Source organism: Anser cygnoides, chromosome 4 (assembly GCF_040182565.1).
Source record: "Anser cygnoides isolate HZ-2024a breed goose chromosome 4, Taihu_goose_T2T_genome, whole genome shotgun sequence".
Classification (NCBI taxonomy): domain Eukaryota; kingdom Metazoa; phylum Chordata; class Aves; order Anseriformes; family Anatidae; genus Anser; species Anser cygnoides.
Window position 1 is genome coordinate 9,071,752 of NC_089876.1, and position 24,255 is coordinate 9,096,006.

At 42.9% G+C, this 24,255-nt stretch overlaps 1 protein-coding gene and 1 long non-coding RNA gene across 5 annotated transcripts in view; one reads left to right on the plus strand and one right to left on the minus strand.

The window, feature by feature from the left end:
- The first annotated feature begins 306 nt into the window (after window positions 1-306).
- On the plus strand, window positions 307-3,323 carry LOC136790632 (uncharacterized). 2 transcript variants are annotated; one of them, XR_010830946.1, is made up of 3 exons: window positions 307-432; window positions 2,552-2,794; window positions 2,914-3,323. It is a non-coding gene; the product is annotated as an uncharacterized lncRNA (long non-coding RNA). The 2 variants fall into 2 exon arrangements; XR_010830945.1 differs by lacking the exon at window positions 307-432 and adding an exon at window positions 1,268-1,763.
- A 1,347-nt stretch (window positions 3,324-4,670) lies between these two features.
- MXD4 (MAX dimerization protein 4) overlaps window positions 4,671-24,255 on the minus strand; it is a 40,426-nt gene continuing 20,841 nt past the window's right edge. For 2 of the 3 annotated variants that reach the window (XM_066995612.1, XM_066995613.1), the window contains exons 4-6: window positions 14,171-14,285; window positions 10,961-11,120; window positions 4,671-9,935 (exon numbers count right to left, since the gene is read on the minus strand). In XM_066995612.1, the coding sequence (XP_066851713.1) occupies window positions 9,787-9,935; window positions 10,961-11,120; window positions 14,171-14,285 (424 nt within the window). In that variant the 3' untranslated portion in view covers window positions 4,671-9,786. The remainder of the gene's footprint in view (window positions 9,936-10,960; window positions 11,121-14,170; window positions 14,286-24,255) is intronic. The other variant, XR_010830944.1, reaches the window with a different exon arrangement.

Sequence of the window (24,255 nt, forward strand, 5' to 3'; positions counted from 1 at the left end):
ACCACCTCTGCATTTAACCTTATCTGTTACCTTCACAGTAATTTAGAAACCACAAGTAAATTTCCTTTCAGCTTTATCCTTATAAGTTTGAAGAGTTGCAAAATTGGGCTTGTATAAAGAGCTCGATTATTTCAGTTGTCCTTTTCTGCATCTTCTACCGCATCGTTTCTTGAGGTGCAGAGAGAAGATGCAAGCAGTTCGCAAGGTGTGGGTGCACCAAGGTTTTCTACAACAGCAAAATTCTCCCTTCTGCCAAGCTTTCAACGCGCTTCCTTATGATGCTCGTTATTTTTTTTTGGCCTTTCGGCTGCCACTGCCTGTTAAGCCAACAAAAAGGTCTCAGCAATGGCTGCCAGACCTTTTCTGCCTTGGGAGGTCTCTTTCTGAGCTGGGCATCACGTAAACCTTTTCCCAACAATTTGAGCATCCTCTGTAAGTCACCCCTCAAATTTAGCTGCCTTCATTTCCAGTTTACACTTCACGTGCCATGTTTTTTTGGGCTTTCCTGTTTGCCTCACCATAGCCTCCTTCACTTTCTCATTGAGTCATGTGGAGAGAAGGAGGGGGAGTTGAAACAGTTTTCTGTTTGTGTCAGATGTTTTACCTGAGCTTCTAGTACAAGATTTTGAAGTCTTCTGGGTGTTTGCAGGCTACGTGCTTCTTTTGAGCTGTTTTTTGGTGATGGTGGTGGTGTTTTTTTGTTTGTTTGTTTGTTTTGTGGTAGTGGTGGTTTTTTTTTTGTTTGTTTATTTTTTTGAGGGGGGAGCATTTTTCCCATTTTCACAGTTCTTTTTCTTAAAATTTAATATCTGTGTGCTTTATTTGTCTTGCTGTCACTTGTTATAGCATGCAGCTTAATTGTACTGTGGTTGCTATCTCAAGAGCACCTCACCCACTAATAGCTCTTGAATTAGATCCTCTGCACTTCAGAAGACTAAATTCAGAGCTGCGTTTCATCTTGTGGCTTCTAGGGCCAGTTATTCTAGAAATAAGTCGTTTATTGCACCCAGCAATTCTATCTCCACATTTCACCCTGATGAGGCATTGACCCAGTGTGCATGTGGGTGGCTGAGCCCTCCCACTACATGTCCTAAATGTGCAGCTCCTCTAATCTCACTTAATGCAGCTGTTGAAATGAATCAACGCAGGCAAACGAGCAACCTCTCGGCTCAGCACAGCTGAGGCTAACTCCCGTGAAGTTTTCTAGCTCCAGATCAGCACCTGTAATGCCTGCAAGGTGCAGTATGGTGATTTGTACTACAAAGTGGTCTGTGCAAGACTCAGCTTTACCTTAAGCCCCGACCTCGCAGTAATGGGTAAAAAGAGCTGTAGGGTTGAATTCCTCACCATCGGATTACAGCCTGGTAGGCAGCTGCAGTTTAGGCTAGCTGAAGTTTTCAAATCACCTTGCAGGTAGAGTGCATTGCACCTTTCTGATGGGGAAGGAACAAAAGAATTTGCTAGCTTATTTCATAAAACAGTGTCGTTCAGCTCAGTCACTTCCATTAAAATCAGCTTATCCTGTGGCAGTATTTCAGCATTGTGTTTTTAGTAGTATATGTATCGATGTTGCTCATGTAAAAAATACTTGAGTTAAAGCAAATTTTCCAATTTTTACACCTAGCAACCTTTCTAAAGTTCCCCTGACCTGAGAGCAATTCAGCTCTGCTGCTGAAGCCCACATCCCAGAAGAAGACACATCGGATACAAGAGGATTTAGGACACTTTCTGGACTGCTGCAACTAACGCCTTCGGTTCCCTGTGTGACTGTTTCCTCTTAATCTTTCCTCACACCAGCCTCGTGTGCAGTGTCTCACCTCCCCGTGGCCTTGCACAAAACATCCGTCCCCATCTGTTTAGCTGGGCGAGCAGGAACATATACTAATTCTGTAGCTGGTTTGGAGCTACGTAGGTGTTGGCCAGTAGCCACCTCTTGAAACAGTTAAGAGCTCAATTGGGCCAGCCTTCGGGCACACTCACCGCAGAAAATAATTTAGCTCTCTCTCTACCCAGACATGAAATTTTCATGGAAGTTTTCACCACTGATTGTCATTGCGGCCTCCATCCTATCTCTGCTTAGTCAAATTTGGTCAAAATTAGCCTGAAGGTTCAAAAGTTATCAAGGAAAGGAGGAGGGGAACAGATGGATGAAAGAGGAGTTGACAGACAGCATGATCTCATAATCCCCGCTGGCATAAGAACTCAGGCTAGAATTGAAATATTTTAGGTCAGAACATTGTGCACTTAAACTTCTCATTTTGAAAGAACAAGCCTCTAATGTGAAACAAATTTTCATTTGTCAGACCTGAGATCGGCTTTTAGGGGCAGAGATTAAACAACAGCCTTCCCCTACAAACACATTACAAACATATCTCCGAAATTTCTCACAGTCCCTTACCCCACCCAACCACAGCCCCAGATGCTTCCCTGTGTTTGCTTTTGCAGCTCCTTACGGGTCAAGAATGTTTTTCTCTGATTCATTTTTTTTTTCTTGGTTGTGTTCAGACAAAACATAATTAAAGGCTTACCTTACCCTTTTTTTCCATTCCAGGAGCAGTTGTTTTGCATCTGTGTGCAAGAACCAGAGAAGTTGCTCAGATAGCATATTGCATTTACAAGCCATTTTATGGTGGATTCCAACAAATTAAGACGTAGACATTTCTGGAAGGATGTCTGCAAGCTCGGCACTGTTCCATCCATGCCATGTTGCGTGTGTTTTGCTGCAAAACATGCCATGGTTGTGTCTGGTGCCTCACGGAGGAGCTATCGATTACCCATCGGCTGCAGAAAGCAGGCAAGGAGTGCGGTTGCCATCATGCAGTCACTGCAGCTGCCTGATATAAACCCTCCCACTGAGATACATCTGTCACATGAAAATCTCATATAAAAGTGTTTTGCTTATTACACTTCTAGGTTTGGGCCTTTTTTGGTGAAAAGAAGTAACAGAGGAGACATGGAAATAAGTTTTTAGCTGAGGAACTGTGACGGGGTGGAAGCTTTTTCCTTTTGCATCCTACTGTTTGGTGGCTCATAGCAGCAGGATTTTGGAGGTCCCTGATGCAGATCGCCGGAGTACCAGCCACTCTTTGTAAGCACTGTGTTCTAATGAAATGAATCGCTTTAAGCAAATTTAAACTCTGAATTAAGCACAGCTTTTGAAGTGCCACGTGAGCTTTTATAACAATAAAGGTAGATTACAAAAATCTGGCACCCGCTTGCTTTCTCTCGTGAGCACGTGCCTCTTCCCTCTGGAGGAACAGGAGATTTCATTCTGAGACCTCGTGTTCCTAGAAAAGCAGGTCAAAGTGATTAGCTTTCTTCAGCTGTAGAAATACAATGCCATAAATAATAATAATAATAAAGCAGGTCCCTGCCGCTTCCTCGCACTGCTCCCCCATCATGCTCCAGCCATTTCTGGCACCACTGATGGCAGCCCTCCGCTCCTCGCCTGTCCACCGCACCGAACCCTTCCTGCCGTGCCGAGGCCCTTAAAAACACTGGGAAATCCGCACATTCCAGAAGTATAATAATAGTAATAATAATAACTGAGATCTTTGCCATTGAAACCTCTTTAAGCTGTATTTTTTAGGGGAAGCTGACGGTTATGTTACTCTGAATTTAATTATAATTTAAGGCTCTTTCCCATTTAAATTAGCTTGAAAAAAATCATCCTGATAGATAGCCAAGCTTCTGGGCTTTTAATATTAAATTTACTTTTCTTATAAACAGATCATAAAATGTTACAAATGTCAGAAAAGAAGCTGCACAGGTCTTAAACTGACCGGACTCTCAGAAATAGTGCCCCAACATCAGCCATAATAAATTTAGTCATAATAAATGTATAAATCTCTAATAATTTAGTAATGCACTGGATAGTATTTTATGTGACAGTGGTGCTTTCAAAAGAAAGCTTTGCTAAAAACATGTTTCACTATGCTTTGTGCATGAATATTTTTGCTGATTCAGTGGCTTACTGGAATCAAGTGTAAAAATATTGACAAGCCACGTACCAGGACTTCAACCTAAAAGGACTGCTTGTATATTTTTAAGAAGTCTCTGCATTTAAGTGCAACATGCTTGACAAATTGAAACAAAAAGCAAGGGATGTCTTACACCACAGTTGAACGTGTAATGATACAGTTTGCAAAAGCATTTCAGTTCTGTCCTGCCTCTCATCTCTCCCAGTAATGAACTGAAACGCTCATCGTTGGCTGGCTGTGCATCACCTGTGCTGTGAATTTCATATTCAGCAAAATACACACGCAGAACTTGTAGGCTGCCTGTTACACGCTGCTTTTCTACCTTGCACCGAGCTGGAATGACTTCAAGTGCAATTATTTCGAACAGACACTAATGCATTTCAATTTGAACTTTGTTTTATAGGTTGGTTTTGTCGTCAGAAATTTAATAGTGGGAATTTACACAGCACCCATGGTTATAGACAAATAACGTTAATGACTATTAAGGTTACATTGGGCCAACGTAAGTAAAAGAACTTTAATTTAAATAGCACTCCGGCCTTAATGCCATACTATTAATTTGAATTGCTAAAGCTCAGTGAGCTCCTTATTAAATAGGCATTAAAGCTACATGAAAAGATCTGCAAAGAGAAGAAACGCTATAAACAGAGATGATGAAAAATTCTAAGAAAAAAATGAAACCCACAACAAGAAGGTATAAAAATCTGTATTTATATTATGACGAGATAATGGTACAACACAACACTCCGTGCGAGCACCAGGTAGGTGTGTACAGACGACCCTTGACAGTGCCACACATCTCACAGACGGGCCCTGCCTTTTGGCTCTCGGACCCAGCGGCTCTGGCACAGAACCACTCGCTACCACCTTCAGGCAGCTTCACCAGTGACCACGCATGCTGAAATTTCACCGTTTAAAAATCCATACTGCACAGACCCTTTACATTACAGACATCCCGTGTAGCCACGTTTTATGCCTCTCGTGCAAAATGGAAGGAAGAAATTCTGAAATCGGAGCACCTTCACAATGCTTTGCTGGGGGGCAAGCCTCTAGGTGGCCTTGCGTCCCCAAAAACCTTTTGCAGGGATTAATTTATAACCAATCAGATAGAAAGAACACAACCAAATGGTTTCTAGTATTTTCTGTTTGATATTTCTCCTGCATTTTAATTCTAGGTAGTTCGGTAGCATTTGGATGGGCTTCTGCAGCTACCAGTTAACAATATTGCATTAACTCAGCCACTTGAACAATTTGCTTAGCTGCTGGTGAAACTTCTGTTATTTCTGATCTGTTTCCCCCATTACTATTTGTGGGGAGTGCAGATCTTCTTTAAGAGTATCTAATGGGATTTAGGTCTCCTTCCGCCAATTTTGGGAAGCGCAAGTTAGTGGATTAAATATCAGCTGTTATTGGCTCTTATCACATGCAAAAACAATCTCCTGGAGCATCAAAATATTTAACAGCTTTCTGAAGGAGCAACCTGCTTTACAGACATTACTTGATCAATACCAGCACCAAACGGAAGCGTATAAAATTAGCATTACTTAACTAAAAGCGGCGGTGGTGTGGTTCTGTCTTAAAATGTCCGCCTTTTCCACAGCGCTGGTCTGCGAGGACAGATTCACAGCTTGGCTCCGTTCTGAAGCTGGTCAGGTGGAGACGGAATCGCTGCTCCCGGGAGCAGAGGCTGCTGCAAACACCTCGAAGTCCTGCAGACGTTCGTCCTGCGGCTGAGCACCTCTGCCTGCGTGCACACAGCTTTACGGCGTCCAGCTCCCGGGTCCGCTCCCTGGGCATTGAAGTCAGTTCGCTGGACCTGGTCACCTACAACGTACAGTAGGGTGCTCAGGGTACTGGGAGCTGTCACAGCGATTTGTAGATCAATAGGTGTAACTTTTTTTTTAACGAAATAAGGTTGGGTGTGATATAGCTGAACCCATACCCGCCGATGTCAAGAAAAACAACACCACTGAAGGTCACGAAAAGTCGTAATTCTTTAAATTAGAGGCAAGTCGTATTAGCTCTTTTTTTCCATCTCAAATCTCACGCTGAGAAATTAGTAATCAGAAAACAGCTAGAAACAATCTAGAAACATCAGAGGAAAAACTCTGCCCTTCTCATGGATTTGGGGGGCTGTTTATGGCTGCTTCAGTCTGATAAAGCTCATTCTGAGCCGAGTTTGTTTTTTTGCATGAAAGTCAGGATCCAGTCTCTGTTTAACAACATGCTGCAGCTTCTACTGGTCAAACCCTGCTCTTCCAGGAAGACAAACCAGCCTCCGTGGGATACAAGGTAGGCAGAGACAGGATGGGAGCGAAGGCGTATTCATCCTCCTAATTGCAGTGGAGAATCTGCAGGAAAAGTTAACTGTTTGGGGCTGCCCTGCACGCCTCTCCCCACGGGCAGCAGGGAGCAGGCTCGCAGCAGAGTCCCAGGACAGGGGAAAAAACAGCCCCGAAGCACCAGAGGGGCACGGGTCCTCTGCCAGCCCCGTGCTGCAAGGGGGCACGCTCTGTCCTCCAGCACGGGAGGAGGCTGAGCCTCCTCTTGCAAAAAGGACTTCTCGGTGACTTCATCTCTCCAGAGCCTTCTCCGCAGAGGAAATGACCCAGCAGCCCTGTCATCTTTTCTCCGCTCATTCTTTCCCCGTGCGGTAATTGCAGAGGGGAAAAAGAAGATGGGCTTAGGAGCTTCTCACCTGCTAAAAGCACGGTCGTGACACCAAACTGCGGCACCACCAAGGCACCTGTAGGGTTTAATACAGGAGCCAGCAGCGTTTGTTGTGCACTAGTGCCGTGATTACACATAACAGTTGTGCACACACCAACGCGTGCATGCACACGAAGCACATGTGCAAACATTCAACCTAAAAATGAGGGAAACCAGCACGCCATCTCCATCCCTCGGTGACACATCCGAGCCCTGGCTGTCCCCGGCGAGGGTGGCTGCACGCAGCAGCAGCCAAACCCAGCACCGGGTGCAGCCGTGCCGTCGCCTGCAGCCGGATTTCTTCGGTACCTGGTCTGCAGACAAGGGGGCTACGGCTGAAAACACCTCTCAGAGCGGGCTGCACATGAGGGAGAACAGCACAGTCATGTTTCTTGACCAGGATAATAGCCCCCACTGGAATAACTGAAAAAGTGAAAAACAAATAAACCCTTTTTATTTCCACTCAAGATTATTCGAGTAATTTTTATTGAAAATATAAGATCTACAAAGCCATGGATACCCAGCGTGGAAGAACTCATTAAGTTAGCACATTCATCTTTAAAAGGAAAATTTCAGGTCGACCTAAGGTACAATAATGTTCAATTTAAAATCTTGTCTTTCCTTCTGTAAGTTTCAAATCTCTTTTCATTAGGAGGTTCTGTGCAAGAGCTGCTTGTCATGAAAGGAAACACTTTACAATTCATGAGTGTGTTCATTATATAATAAATGAACAGCAACAATATACTAGCCTTTTTTTTTTTTCCTGTTAACAGTCGTGTGTTAAAGTAAACTCTTATTTTTTTTTTGTTTCCATGATTTGGAAATTAGTTACATATGCACCAAAGGAGCTAGTAATTTCTGCTGCTTGTCAGCTACACACAATGAGTATATTGCTGTGTGCTTTCCCCAACAACGAGGATTTTAGTAATATGCAAGGTGTAGATAACATAATACCAAAACCTGCATCACAGAAAAGGTTAATTGTTTTCTTATTCAGCTGCCAGAGTTTATAACCTTAGGCCCCTCCCCAGAGCCAAAGTAGGGGTGGCCATCCATTAGGTTATGTAAATTAAATGTATATGTTTTCCTTGTTGGCAAGTTCCAAGCAGTAAGCGAGAGTGCAAACAAGGATCTGTAAGCTGCCACAAAATGTATTCATATTTCTACTCCGTGTTGTAAGAGCCAAAGGGAGGACACGTATGTCAGATGTTGAAAGAACAACTGAATCTTTGTTTTTGATCATTATGGTCAGTACGTCATGAGGTCTTGTAGCTGAATGCTAAAAATGGCACCACACTTGGACATCCCATAGCCTGACACAGTACATTTGTGTTTCCCTAGCCACTGAGCACTGGTCTCACGGAGACCCTGACTTTATTTATAAGCTAACAAAATATAGATTCGGGTGCTGAAGAATCACAGGGAGGGCTCGTACAAAGACAATTAACCCTCGCACCAAAACCTAATTTTATGATTTTACTTAAAGCCACACTGAATCAGTTGTGAGAGGGTGAAGATATAAATACACCTCTCTACTTCATCGGCAAGAAGGTGGACAACTGACCATTCAAACAGAGGGTCCGGAAACAAAGCTTAGTTGTCCTTTAAACAATGAAAAGGAGAGGCATACATAAATGGTCACCAAGGCACAATATGACAAAGGTGAAGAGTCCCTGAGACTCTGGTCTGGGTCTGTACCATTCCCCTCCCTATACAAGTAAATGAGAACATTTAGGAAAATATAATACAAAATCTCTTACAGGAAATATAGACTACACTTGCTAAAATCACTTCCTAAAAGTGTTTATAGCTTTTTTTCTTTTTTTCTTTTTTTTTCCTTTTTTTTTTTTTTTTAAAAGACCTTCTTTAAACAGGTAATGCAAAGACTGGTCCGTTTTTTTCTTACCCGGCAAGCCAAGCTCTAATGACTTCACTAAGCAGAAGTTGTATTAAAATACATCTTCATAGTATTGCTACAATTTGGGTAAATATGTTCTGAACAGCTTGATGAGTACTAAATAAACTTTGCTGTTTTACAGCATACATTTTATTTTTTTTTTTGCACTTTTAAAGAATAGAAAAATGCAATTATAGTGTGCAAAAGAAAAAAAGATTAATTATCTTCTAGCTGAATACTGTAATTTTAAGCCATGCCTTCCATAAAAATGTATTGACATGTGTAAATAGAAAAAAAAAAAACACAAAGAACAAGCAAACAGAGATTTTCCTTGCGAGGAAAGATTATCGCAATCTGGATCGCTTGAGTTCTGTATTCTTCAGACAAAGAAATGGAGAAAAAAAAACAAACACCGAAAACACTGAAATGCTTCAAATGTCATCCGTTCCACAATAACAGGTTAAAATTGCAGTGTTGGTTTCTACTACTCCTGTTAACATGGATAGAATGATTTGCTGCTGGTTGGATATTGAATACAAAAAAGCAGAAGAAAGTTGAGATCATCCCACATGAAGTCATTGTTAGAGCTGGCTTTTCCCCCGTTTTGAAGTACAGTAGTGACTTGTAAATATGACCTTTTCTAAAGATCATCTGAGATTTGAAGGTTTATCTGCCTGCTTCACCCAAACAACAACTGCTGAAAGAATTTATATTATACAGCCTGCTATACAGCATTCAAAATGTTGGGGTTTTTTCCATGAAAAAATACCACAAAAAGTAGTTTTAAAGTTTTTGTATCTCTGAATCACTAACACATTGTAGATTCCATTTATTCTTCGATGTTTGAAAATGGTTTCTGCAAAATCAAAATAACTGTCAAACTTCCTGACGCCATGCTTCCAACAGTTTGAATTTAATACTTCTTGAATGGAATGACAATTTATTTTCTTTAATTTGCAGTATGGCTACATCAAGCTAGCTTTAAGTCACAACTGTACCTAACCACAGTTCTCTGCAGCAAACCCATGATTTACAATATCTAATATTGTGGTTACAGTGCAGGGAACCGTGGGTACGAAACCTCCATGTCAGAGTTACTGTGGTTGGGGTTTCCCGGAAGAGTGGCAGTTGACACCTCTGGAATATTCATATATAAGTGCTTCAGTCAGATGGTCCTGAGTCGAACTGGTCACTCAGGCACTATGAGAGCCTGGCATTCAGTCTGCGGGAATGTGTGTAACCTCCGTCGCTCGAGCCGCTTTGCAAACTGTAGTGGTCTTCGGCATCACTGGCACTTCCAATACTGTCCATTTCACCTGGTGTAAATTCCATTCCTTCAATGTCTACTTCTAAAGAAAACACAAGAAGGCACGTTTTCAGAAACACAGCAGCTCTAACCAGTGATAAGGGGCCACTACAGCCTGTGTAAATCAACGTTCAGGTGAAACCTGAATTGTACTTCGTTTTCTGTAATTAAAAAGACCTGGAACAGCAGTTCCTGGGGTAAGTAGCATCCTGTCCACCTGAGAATTAAAATCCCTTCTGTCCTCATCCACATACAGCACGGCATCAGTACCAAATGCTGTCCCAGAACTGTTCCAACCTATGCGTCGACGCTGATCTTAAAAAAACAAAATGAACCAAAACACACTCAAAAAAAAAACAAGACAAAAAAACAACCTCAGAGGCTGTAACACTGCAGCACCACCGTTCACAGCAATTCCAAGCTATACAGGTGTCAGCTAGCAGTGACCGCGGTGTAGCCATCTGTCCCCCAGTAACTGCACTGTGACTGACAACTCGCCTCCCATAGGCCCTGAAAAAGTCAGCATGTGCGAGTTTTCGGTCACAGAAAAAACTGCAAGTAAGAAAATAAGAAATGGTGACAGGGAGTTCGAAGAGCTCGGTCTTAAATGAGAACCAAATGCAGGAAACACTTGGTGATCACCGCACAGAAAATATTTTAAAATTTCACAATAAATGATGTGGAATTAATTTATTCACACAAATGAATTAAGACAAATAACATCTTTTTTTCCAAGAAGAAAATATTATGCCAGCCTTACCAATAATTACACTAGAAATTCGGAACATTAAATGGTAATTGTTTAAAAACCTGGCAAAAACTCACGCTGTATAAATAAATAGCTTTACAAAAATCAAAACTGATTAGAAAAAAAGAATGTTTTGCAAAGAATGTACAAAAGATGTAGTAGTTTTTTATTCTGCAGATTGCATAATGGAACGGTTTTGTCTGAGGTTTGTAGAAAGCTTGATTTTAGTTCTAAATAACGCTTTTCTGTTTTCTTGCTTCCCTGCTTCTCCTTTCCTTCCTGCTCCTGCAACTCCCTCTGGGAAGCCCTCGTTGCGTTACCTTGTTCAGAGTCAGTGGATATTGTTGATCCCATGCTGTCAGTGCGGATGCGCTCCATGCCCTGCACGGATAGCTGTTCCAACCTGCGCTTGAGGTAGCGGTGCTCCCGCTGTAATTGTTCTTTAATATTTAGAGCTTTTCGGTCCTGTTCTTCCAATTTCTTAAAGGGAGAGAAAATCGGTAAGCCGCCGGCTTTTACTCACATTAAAGCAAAAGTAACGTAAGATCTCCTCGACAGTTCTTTTACAGCAAGAATTGTTCGTCAGGCAAAATCATCTTTGTTACTGTTATGCAGAGCTCCGTACAATTTCAACTGTCCAGGCCAGAACTGAATTTGCTTCACAGCAAAATACATGGATACAGGGGGAAAAAAATCCCTTAGAGACTCCTTTGCCACTAGCAAGTTCCTCAGCTAAGACTGAATTATTGTTGCCTTGGTTCTGGGGAATATTTTAATCATTCTGTCAGGCAAAACTGTCATCATCTTTGATAAGCAGAGCACAGCTCAGGCTTCAGTCAGAATGCAGTGTCTCTTTAGGTGAAATAAAGAAGTTCGCACCGTGAAGGAAGCATTACGAGGCTCCTCAATGGTCTCCCTCCTATCACAGGCTATGGAAATTTTTACCTTTTAGAGTGCTTCACTAACATTGCTCCAGTACTGCTTGTATAAAATAGGAGGTATTTACCAACAATTGCCTTCATCCTTGCCTTTCTCTGTCCTAGAACTTCTCTGGAGCTACTATGATAATTCTATCATAACCTCCTACCAAATCAGTGCCATTAATCCAATACTTCTCAGCAAACAGCCTGTGAAAATATCCTTTCACAGCTCTGCCTAAAATCTCCCCTGTTGCTTGAATAAAAGAAGGTATTTGGAAATAAAAAGAATACCTCACACCCTGTAAAATGTGCTGCACTGTCGGTACAAATGTAGTACAGAAACATTATATTTTAAGATTTCAACTGAACACTTTTGCAATGTATTTGCACTGATAGCCATTTTCAAAAATTGTCTACATAACTAGGGAAGAAAATACAACGAGTACAATGGGATCAAAAGCAGGAACTACAAACAAATCGAAACCAAAAAAGAGAAAAAGCCCTTTTTTTTCATCTAAATGATTAAATAAATTACAGGTTCTAGCAGCAAAAGCACATACAAGAAAGACCGAATTTCTCTTTGCGCTGTGTTTACATGCCCGTAAGATTTAGGAGACGTACTGGGAGCGAACGCTGCTTCTGATGATGATTCTTCCCTACCATCTGAATGAACCTACGCTTGGTTTTCTAGAGAAGGGTGGCGTGGGACAGCATACAGCAAACCACAAGCCAAATGACCACAAAGATTCTGCTGTTCCAATGCAAACCTGAAAGCAAATGCATTTATCTTTGAAAACCTAATTCCCATTATTCAACGGTGCAGCTTCCCTGCTGACTTGAAAACTAACTTCTGTAGGCTGTAAGGCCACACACTACTCAGACAGACATCACACACAGGAACACAATGTTAGAATAAGAAAATGGGCTGGTACATCCATGTACACAGCAAACCAAATGTGCCCAATTGATCAGATTTCCTTTTCCTGTATTTTCCTGGCTGCGGTCCCAAACTCTAACAACTATTTTGGGAATGAACTCAGTGATTCGTATCCAGGAGACTCAAAACTGTCTCAAAACTGTCCAATCTTTCAGGGCAAGTTTCGGTGAGTGAGTGTTCAAAACTAATTATTGTATTAGATTATTGTATTAGAAATGACAGAGGGGCACTGGCACGCTCTGGCAGTGCAGCAGGGAGGTAGCTGTCTTCAAAGCCTGTAGCCCTGATGAAGAGGAACAATTAAGGGGCAGGCCAGGCCGGATAGGTTCGGTTAAAATTTCAAAAAGAAAACTAAACTTCAGTTTCACTTTTCAGAGAATGAGGACTTGGTACTGTGCATGATGGACTTTGAAACCATATGCTCCTAGCCTTTTTTTTTTTAAATCAGCAGCTGAAAGGGTAACTACATGGCTAATCTCTCACACTTGCCACTTGTAAAAACAGATTTTCAGTTTGTATGCATAAACTCAAGATAGGGGGGTAGCCCAAGACAAAAACCACACGCAGTGCCTTTCATGCATGTTAGCCTAAATTATAAACAAGAGGCCGGTATCTCAAATGGTAAAACCAGGGGTTGCTCAGCTGGAGTAAGTGTGCTTACAAGAGCTGAAGAGGTAGCTCAGTAACCTTGTTCACAAGCATGGATTTGTTTAAATTCATCCTCAGTACTTCCTGCGAATTACACCCATTTATGCAATTGCACTGAATCTTAATGCTGTACAACAGCAGGCTGTTTTCAGAAATATTCCCAGATTACTGGCAGCATTCGACCTCTTTGACACTTTTCAGTTTCCTATCTTTTCCCCTCTAACACTGAAGAAATGCCAGATGAATAATTACAGTCCTGGACACAGCAGCAGCAATCTATACTCTTTAACTTTTTACATTTAAATACTTGTTTTATATTTGCACGTAGCCCGATTCCCCTGAAAGCTACGAGAGTGAAACTAGAGTGTCTTAGGAAAGAGGAGGCCTGGGGAGGATCTTCCTTTGTTTACCTGTGCAAATATATGGCCTGTACTGCTGCTGATGCACAGGTGAGGTTTTGGTTTTGTTTTCAACTTGTGGCCCAGATCTTACACACACAAATATGCAAGGGGAGTGGCAACTAACAGGAGATTACATTTATTTTTGGTTTCTTTTAAATGACTGTCAAATGCTCCAGGATCTGGTCATCGGGGTACAGGATGAGGACAAGGCTTACTAGTGGCTACAAACCTTTCGACTTCATTCGTTACTTCATTATTAGTTATTAGTATTTTTACACTGAAATTAGTGCAGTACAATGCTACTTTGCTCGGCCCTTAAAAAATGTATACATTAATCAAAGAACAGCCTTGATACATATATATTTTTAATACAATGTAAACTAAGCAGAAACCACAGAATCACCATTTCATGTATCTGAAACTGCCGGGTAAATTGCAAAACACACCAAAACTTGACACTCTGAGTGAAATCCCTGCATCTAATAAGGACGAATATATCCAGAAGACGAGACATATGGGTGTGGATTTTGTGTGAAAATTAACTTCCTCTCTATGGATACACATTCTGGAAGATTCTGCCTTAAAAATGGAAAAATAAAATAAAATACAGATGAACGTTTTTACCTTGATATGCATCTTAGCTCTTTTCAACAGGCTGAGGGTGGTGTGCCTGGTGCTGTCCGGCCCGAGAGGCACAAGCTGTTTTAGCTGTTCCAAATATAGCCGGAGTTTAGCCCGCCTGCAATTATTAAAAATGAAGAGCGTTGTAGTACAGTTGCACTCGAATAGCACATCCTATATGCAAACACCATCTGTTTGCAGGATCTCTCTGCAGAGCTCGATTCAACAGTGGCTTCCTCTCCCCTCCCTTTGGCAAAGTTTCAGAGCAAAAGGTCACTTGAAATGTAGTAATGCTACTTGGCACATTTATGCAGTATTTTCATACCTATATTTCAAAGCGGTTTGCTCAGCCTGGCTATTCCCAACTTAAGGAAGGGGAAGTACACTCGGAGTAATTCAACCAAAGCTGCACACTGACTTCGAGGTTGAATAAAGGAGAAAAACACAGACTTCAGGGAGAAACCAGCTCCGGCCACACTGGGTCCTGCTTCTCCTTTGCAAGTGGTACTACTACTGCTCTCAGCAACCTCTCTGCTGTATTAACAACACCAAACCCATCAGCAAAGTGTGGATCACGAAGGTGGCATTTCTATAGACACTCCATTTCCAAGCATTTTGTTGTTTGTTTGTTTGTTTTAAATTTCTTTGAACTTCTTTGTATTTCTTAATTTCTTATTTTTCTGTGCAACCTTACTTCAACTATCCAAAACAAAGCAGGAGTGAAAAAAATAACACTGTGTGAGTGTATTTCTACAGTTGAAAGCAACAGAAAATCCCTCCTGTTTTGCGTGCATAATCCTGAACAGGAATCCTGACAAAATTACCTCTCAGTTTTACAATGAGATAGAAATAGATGCAGAAGCGCTTACATGAGCAACATCTGTAATATTTTCTTTCTGCCAGCCTGTTACAGATTGAACAAAGCGATGATCTGGAGCATGCCTACACCCCCCACAAAGCAGTCACAGTAAGCAAAGCGGATCACAAGTGTGACATGAATAATTATCTTTCTCAAATCTCCTATACGCTGTATGCATGAAGGAAACAAAACAAACTGCAGGAAATTGAACGCTCCTGGTCAAGACTGAACTGCCTTTTGAACACTCAGCTCAGAAGAAGCATTCAGCATCAGCGTCTGAAGTGCCACTTAAGAGGATTTAATATACACTGATGACAAATTACACCTGTAATTGGAATGATTAGTGCGATATCAAGACAACCTGAGAATAAATGGGGGAAAAAATAAAACAAAGCAAAAAGCTTATTAAAATTCAGTACTGTAATGACTACACATTTAGTGTTGGTTACCTATAAATCAGCAGTGTATTAGGTGGGAATTCAAAGAGCATTTCTATGAAATTATTAATTCTTTATTCAAGCCATTCAGGAGAAAAAGATTATTGGTAAAAATACAATTCTCAAGAGAAAAGTAATGACACATTCTTTGTTTAGGCCTGGGGTTTGTTTTTAAATTCAAAGCTCTAAATTTAGCAATATAAAAGCTTTTATTTAACCAACAGCAACACGGACTGGGGTAAATACCCCACCAGACCGCAGAGCACCCCTGTAACTGCTGATTTAAACTCAGACACTGACCTTTGAAATAGGTCCAAAAGAAAAAGTACCCCAATTAGGGACTGCTGGTATCTGTACTGAAAACAGAGGTAGATCTTTCTTTCTGTGTCTATAGCCTCTACCAACTACCTGGCTTTTTCGTGTTTTAAATAAAAAACTTTCTCCAGGCACTAAATTCAATTAATCTTTTTGTTTTTTAAATGGCCTCTGAACACGCACGCAGTCATCTGCGTCACTCAGCACAACTTGGATGCAACTCTATTTAGACAGCTGACAGAAGTAGGGACTGAAGATAAAGGAGGACGTGGCAAGGAAGAGGACAAGAATAGCATCCAAGCAGTAAAGAGAGAGTTAAATACATGGAAATGGAACTATCAATGTGCTTGCAGTAGTTAGAAGTATTATACCAAATATACAGAATTGCTAATCTGAGATCTACTTGGTATTAATCCTGAAAAACGTTAATGGAGCCCGGCTGCATACCGAACTTTTCAGCCTCTGTTGCTATTTGAAGAAAGTCTGCTTGCCACAGGGACAAAATCAGGTTTTAGTGCACTTCATTACCATCAGCTGGGAATTAACAGAGATATTACCACGATCAGTGGGCAATGCCACGTGCCTTTTTAAAGCACTCATTCTTTTTATGTTATATGCAAACCAGGTAAAGCAGGACTTCACAGAACTGCTATGAAGAGCATGTGACCGAAGCTAATAAGAATATTTTAAACAACCAATGAGAAGAATTAAAAAGAGCTAAATATTAAAAAAAAAAAGAATGCTTTAAAGCATTTTCAGCACTAGCAACTGTCAGCACTAAATGTAATAGGCACATCTCTAAAAGACCTAACTTCACTTTTTTTTTTTTGGTAGGGGATTTTTTCTTTCATTTATTCACTCAGTAACTATGAAACCATGAAAGATTTTAAAGCATAAGCACGTAGATCTTTACATAAATATAGGCATGTTTATGTGCTAATTCATACATCATAGCACAAAAGCATAATCAGCGGCATGGATTAGGGAAGTAACAAAAGAAAACCAGCCCATCACAATTACTAGAGTAAATATCCCCATGTTTTCCAGTTTACACATCATAGAAAAAAAACTGTAAGAATGCCAGAAAACATTTCAGGCGTGTTATGGTAACAGATGACACCATCGGCAGCAAGGGACCCAAACTTCACGGCAGGTAAGCTGTCACGTACAGGATCTGCCAGCACTAACTTCCCTCTTTTACCGCAGGGAACCGACTGCTCTCTCTCCTCGGCCGAGGGGAACCACCCAGAAGGCAGCCACAGAGGTAATCACAGCCTGAGCTGCTTTGTGTTTCGCAGATCACGCCACGTACTCCACCTAGAAAATAAGCCGCCTGGTCCCAGAGGGACAGGGGAACGGTCTCCCTGCATGAGATGCGGTTCGAGTGCACTAATTACACTTTGCTCCAGCTTCAAAACCCAACACGATCGCCCACACCACGTGTGATGTCAGGCCAGTAAAACAGTGCCTATAAAAGCGTGCGCTTTCCCCACCTTGTGCGGATGCACAGAAATATCCCCCTCGTCGCTGCTCCTGAATTTATCCAAGGTGAGGATCTATAAAAAGCTGCCCCAAATCTGCATCCTTGAGCCGTGCAGCAGGAGCGAGGTGCCGAGCTGGAGAAGGGGAGCCAACACCAGAGGGACCTGTCTCAGACTGGCCGTGTCTGCTTTTTGCCAGTAGACACAGGGGTCTCGGGTGTTCAAGGCTTCCACATCTTCCCTGTGCGTGAGCTCACAACGTGGTCCCATGAATCTACATTATAGCTCTTCAAATGCTTAATAGAAACGAGTTACTAACCCCACAGATTTGGTCAATGCTCCACAGAAGCAGCCACACCGGGTGGTCCACCACTTCCACATAAATGATGCAGTCGCTTGCTGACAGCTACAGCAACGTCTGCCAACCGGGACTCCCCTGAACTGGTTTTGACTGGCCACTACTGGTCAGCACTTCCGAACGGACAGCAGGACAAACCCTGCCACACCACAAGGTGTGGGTCAGAGGGGCTGGGTCTCAGGCCTCTTAGAACCACAGAATCATTAATTTTGGAAAAGACCTCCAAGAACATCTGGTCCAACTTACTACCAATGTCACCCACTAAGCCATGTCCCTAAGCATCATATCCAACCTATCACAGAATCATAAAGGTTGGAAAAGCCCTCCAAGATCATCTGGTCCAACCACCCCGCTACCACCAGTGTCACCCACTAAACCATGTCCCCAAGCACCACGTCCAACCTTTCCTTGAACACCCCCAGGGACGGTGACTCCACCACCTCCCTGGACAACCCATTCCAATGCCTGGCCACTCTTTCTGAGAAGAAACGTCTCAGAATTTCCAACCTGAACCCTCCCTGGCACAACTTGAGGCCATTCCCTCTTCTGCTTTGTCACCCGCGGGCGCCCATCTGGGAAGCTGAGGCCTGCCTCAGGGTGCTCCGCCACCCACCACAGGACAAAGCAGAAACCCAGAGGTGCTGGCAGCTTCCCCACACGGGCACATCCACCAGAGGTTCGTCTGAAGACCAGTCACTGCAGTCCACAGAGACTCCACTCTAGTGCTCAACCACGAAAAGGCAGGAGAAACGCTGGCCGCTCAGCTCACCACGTCTCCCAGACAGGCTGCCACGCAAAAGCAAATTAAGATCTTTGACTCGAACCATTTTCAAAATTGCAGTAAATGCATCTGTGAAGTAATAGTCAAAAAGCTTCTCCATATGTACGAAATCCCGGGTGCAAATGCATTTTAACACAGCAAGAAATAGAATACTACACTGCATAGGGGGGGAAACGAAACAAAAAAGCCTATTGTTCACACTGGATAATCTTAATTCCAAGAAAACTGCAACAATTCCAAGAACTTCCTACAACTACTTGATGGGTGGTTGCAACGGGAACAAAATACTCTTCAGTAAGGCCAAATAATATAATAAGAAGCAATGGTTGTGAACTGGGAGCTTCAGGATGGTCATTAAGAAACAAATTTTTTACAAGGGCGGTGGTGCACAACTAGAATGGGTTGCCCAGAAAGGCTGCAGAAATGCTGTCCTCTGAGGTTTTTCAAGATTCACCTAGACAAAACCACAGGTCCCTCCAATCAACATTTTGGTGATCGTACAAATCAGAGTGCTTGTAAAGATGTAGTGTTTGACTCAAAAAACCAGCCCCACAAACAAAAATGACGCACTTGAAACTGCGCCAATCCAACCCAGTACAGTGCTGTAGGCTTGTCGAGTGACCTGATCCACCTATAGTCTTTCCACATGGGCTCTCCATAGCTCTTTTACATAGCACAATGACAGAAACAGCCTACAGACAGTCAAAAAGCAGATAGCTGCAGCTGCACAGCTCTCTGATGGCACTGAAGAAACAAAGGCATGTTTCCTAAACCATGCAAGTACAAATCTAGAGCCCCTATTTGGGGCCCGCTGTTTAACCCACCGATCTACACAAAGCCAACTGGAAAAGCAAAGCCTTCCTTTGGCAAATACATGTCCCAGACAAGCTGCTTTTTCCTCAGTGTGGCATGCCTCAGCCAGGCCTAAGCAAAATTAAATGCCCACGGACGCTTGTGACAGCGAAAAATCCTGTCACGTCCGTGCGGGACCTTGGCAACAGCGCTGGGAAGGTGTGCTTGTCGATCCCGCCGCCTTGGCTGGGGAAACCCCCGTGGACGAAGCTGCTGACAGCCTTCCACGCGTTTATGACAGAGAGCACAGGGCAGGCACGTCCTCTGAGCTGCACCCGAAGACACAAACAGCAGTTCCTGCTCTTGACATTGAGCTGCGAGGGCCAGACATCACTTGCAGAAAGCATCCAAATGGCAATGCTCATGCATGATTTCTCAACAAGCATGGGCAAGGGCATAAAATTCAACAGATACAGGTCAAATTCCTGACATGTCCACCTGGCGTATCCTCGAGGTCTCAGTCCCCGTCCTCCCCAGGCTAGAAGAGCGACTCTCTCACACGTACTCATTCTCTTGTTGACTCAACACTGGCTGTAAAAGGGAAGGCCCAACTCTATCAGCAAAGTTTGCTGTCCCATGGGAGGTCCTGGAACTGCCTTATCTGCTCCACACCCTCTCACCCCTACCAGGGGATTGCCCAGTCACGGCACGGAGCTGTCTCGGCCATACTGGGAGGTGGCTTAGAGCTGCACCATCTCCAGCTGTTGGGCAGCAAGGATCTGAAAGGCTGGCAAATGGGCGAGAAACAGCTAAACGTCCATATTCCCATACTGCACATACTCAGTTTCCCTGAGCTAGACAGGGCACTGTCCACTCCACTTTGTTTCAACACCCTCAGCCCAACCATCGTGTACTGCTGAGGCATGTATGGGCATGAAACAACACTCGCCCCACAAGAAGGCCCAAGTTGTGCTTTCTGCAAGATGTTTTCAATGCTAAAAATGCTTGCATGGCTGAACATGTGTCTGTATTTCAGATGTCCCAAATTTAGTCTACTGAACTAAGCTGTGTATACAGGGGGTTGACATACTCTCAAATCAACTGCTAAATATACTTGCTTGGTGATGTTCTGCAAAGAAAAGGACACAGTACATCAAACATTCAAATGACATTGAAAATGCAATCATTAAAAGCTGCACTAGTGAGAACAAGAGCTACATTTGAAATAATGCAAAAATTAAAAATTCATCATTTCTGTACTTTAACCACTTCAATCCAAAAACAAGACAGCCTCGACCCTATCATAGGATAAGTTTTGTCCTACCCCACAAGTAAAGCCCCCTGAGTTTTTAATACAAGCACCCTCCCCACGCACACACTTCAAAGAACATAAACCTATTACAGGTAATGGGAGCAAAAAGTTTGAAATTAATCTAGAATTAGCAATATTATTACAACCTGGACAGAGTTACCGAAGCATTTCAAATTCCTCCTCTCGTGTTTCGCATTTTTTTCCACATTTAAACCTATCCTGCTCCTGGTGCTGTGCAATGAAGTTAATATACACAGGTTTAAATATAGAGCACTTACTAAATCTTTCATTGTTGCATAATGACTATGTAATCTGGATTAATAACGTACCTAGGATAAAGTCAGAGAAGAATCTCTGCACCAAAAATTCACTTCTGGAGCCAAATGTTCTCCAGGTGCTTTGTGAACCAAAAGGGTTTGGGCTGAGCCCACAGCTCCAGGTCAGAGACCCCTGCCATAATCTAACTGTTGTGTTTTCTCCCTAAAGAAGGGTGGTTTTATCTCCATACCAGACATGAAATTCAGCATAAAATACAGAAGTGAGCTAACTGCAGTCGTATGATGCTTGCGTTTTTACAGGAAGACTCTTCACAGTTTTATTTACGAAAACCCAGCACCTGTGTATGGGGAGTAGTAAAGTTTTAGTCACAGAGAATCAGCAAATCAGGATCTTTCGCAACTCTTATTGGTCATGATGAATACAGACAGAATTATTATTCATATTTTTATCATCACTTGTATTTTAAATATGGAGACCAGCATTAAACTTCAGCGTTCACCTGACATGAAGGTAAAATTACACAGACGATCTGCCTGCACGCTGACCCCAGTGCCAGCTCCTTTGTACTGGAGCCCACCACAAGAAGTCAGGATCTCTTCAGAGCTTCAGCTCTTTTCATTTTATGCACAATCACATTTGAGCAGTGACAAAATTTTGCTGCAAATGGCTTTAATGGTACTGTAAATGAAATGTTCTCATGTCATTTCCTACATTCATGGTATCGTGGCCACACATACAATATAGGTACACAAGTAATTATATTCTCTGCTCTGCTTAGTCTACGTCAGTATTCACACATACGTGACTTACTCCTCCTTAAGCTAATACTTCTCCTGAAGTATGTGTCAGGAATGATATATTTGTCAGGAATGATATATTTACAGATCTACAATACTTTTTGTAAGCTACCAAAGACAATCCTGTACCAGTTAAAGGACATGTGTTTACAAAGGTATTTAGAGAGATTATATCTAAAATTTCAATCATAAGAAATAATAGAAAATCATTTAAAAAAATTGTTCTAAGTAAATCTGTTTATTAATGGTCTTTACAGCATTCAGAGTATCTTCAGAAAGAGATCAAACACAATGGAAGATAACAACCCTCCACTGAAGAATAAAATCCTGTCTTTTCCATATTTATTTCAGTCAGAAACACTTTCAATATTTTTTTTCACTCTACAAAAGGATACCTCAAACATATATTCCTTTTTACAAAAGAGGGTCATATTCAAGCGGCACAAGCTGCTTCAACAAATTTACTTTAGTGAAAAGGAAAGAAAACCTCTTAGTATTAAAGCACTGTACCATGGCAAGGCACCCAGTGTGCTGCACTTGGACATTCTGATTGCTTCGAGATGTGTGAAATATTTGCTCACAGCTCAGTGCCTCAGAGTCAAAACCAGAAAATTCAGCGGTGTCCTTACAGCAAACTTCTTTGGTTCTTATTATGCTAAGAAAAAATAAACCAAACATCAGTGGCCTGTAATGGATGCACTTTTCTTTTATTGAATTAAGAACAAAATGCTGAAATTTGTGCTGCAGGTGAAGATTCATAGAAGGTTTGTTCCAAATATATGTATTTTTTTCTCTTCGTCCAATACCTCACACAGGCCTCTGAAACTAAATTCAACAGTGAAGCACGGGAAGGTACTGGGGAAACAGATGGAAAAAGCTCTGAGTTGCCTAATCGAAGTGACTGTTAGTGGATTAAATGCAACACCCTACCTTGTTTACTTCAGCATTTTCTATGAGTTTCACACTCTACACAGATTTTCAGAGTCCCAAATATTTTTGTGCATCTGTTTCTCTACACTGAAACTCACCAGATAGCTCTAGCAGCCAGGTAGTTGGTGGTCTTCAGGTACTTCACTTGCCTACAAAGGCAATGGCTGCAAGTTTATCTTAAAATCATTACCTTTGAAAGAACCAACATTGCTATGAACTTGGTCATCCACAAGTTTTCATGTGAATACCGGTTAGAAGTGAGTGGTGATGGTCCTAACTCTTGCACTACTGGGGACAGAAGAAAATGTCTGCTGCCCCTGACAAAGCTTGCCATTTCCATGTTTTCTGCATTTTATCACTCTGAAGCATTCATACTGCCTTTTATTTACTTTCACTGAGTGTCACTTTGGCCCGCTTGCTGAGCCAAGACTACACTTTGTTTTTTAAAACTTTGCTTTTTACCTTCACAAAGCTGCAGATTGTTCACTTTTTAGAATATACACAAGTACCAGACCTATTCCTACATCTTCTAGCAAGTGTAATTTAAAGGAAATATCTGCAATACCGCAAAGGTATAAATATTTGGCCCGCTAAGCAGCCTGCAGAAAGCTAGCTGGGGACAGGTGGATACTGGTTTATACTGGGAGTTTCCTGACTGCTGACAGAGAGAAGGAAATCTTGGTGCCCATGTTGTCCTCTTCTCTTTCTCCTTTCTCTGTCCCTCCAGAAGCTCCCTGCTGGGTACAGCAGTAGGAGCACTGGGTGACATCGGTATTTCTTCATCTCTCAGGAAACCTACAAGCAGCTTTCAATGCTCTTGCACTGGAGGTTGCCACTGGAGGGTGTGCTGTGGAGGCCCGAGTACCACCGTAAGGCAGGAGCAAGGTTGGAAAAACAACAGGAGCTCCTGGGGCTCACTTCGGGCTGGAACAACCATGTAAAGCAGCAACCTGGGCAGCACTGGTGTGAGGCTCAACCTGAGCCTCAGCAGCTGGTGGCTGGCATCTCCCACCCCGAAGCTCTCCTCTGCCTCACCAGGCCCCAGCATGGCCCCTTCACTGCGGCCCGTCCGCTGCTTTTTGTCCACCAGCGGGTGCCAGAAACGGGACCTGAAGCACCAGGACCGATGCTCACCTCAGCAGCCAAGCATGCCCCTTGCAAGGCCCTGGGTGTCCCTGGACTCAGGCCGTCCCTTCAGGAGTGTCTCTCACAGCAGCAGCAGAGCATGAAACGTCCCGGAGCCACACTTTACTTTGGCCAGCAGAAGAAATAAAAAGCCCTGCAGTACATCTAGTGCCTGTTACCATCAAACTCCTCGATCTTCTCCCACTCAAGCACTCCTCCTGCCGCAGTGACGCGTGCGGGAGCTGTCATGGAGGCGTGTGAGGCGTGACATTGGTGTGTCCCCCTGCCGGCGCCATCCCACCTCACGCACGCCCCAGTGCCCGAACTGCCTGCAGACTGACCCCACAAGAGGACAAAACCAAAACGCAGCGCTGGGTTTCCCACCAGCTTGTTTTCTTCACAGCGGGCTGGCAGGGGAGTACGCCACGTGCAAGGCAGCACGGTGCGAGCAAGGGACACCAGCAACTCTGACTGGTACCAGTTTTAGCTGCTGGGGAACCACAGCCTCAGGACTGACATCTGACCACTCTCGTCTCCTCCCGTGTTTTTCCAGTGCTCCTCCTCCCTGCAGTCAGGCTTGGCTTTCACCAGTTCCCCCAGGCTTCAGCCCACTGTCGTAAGC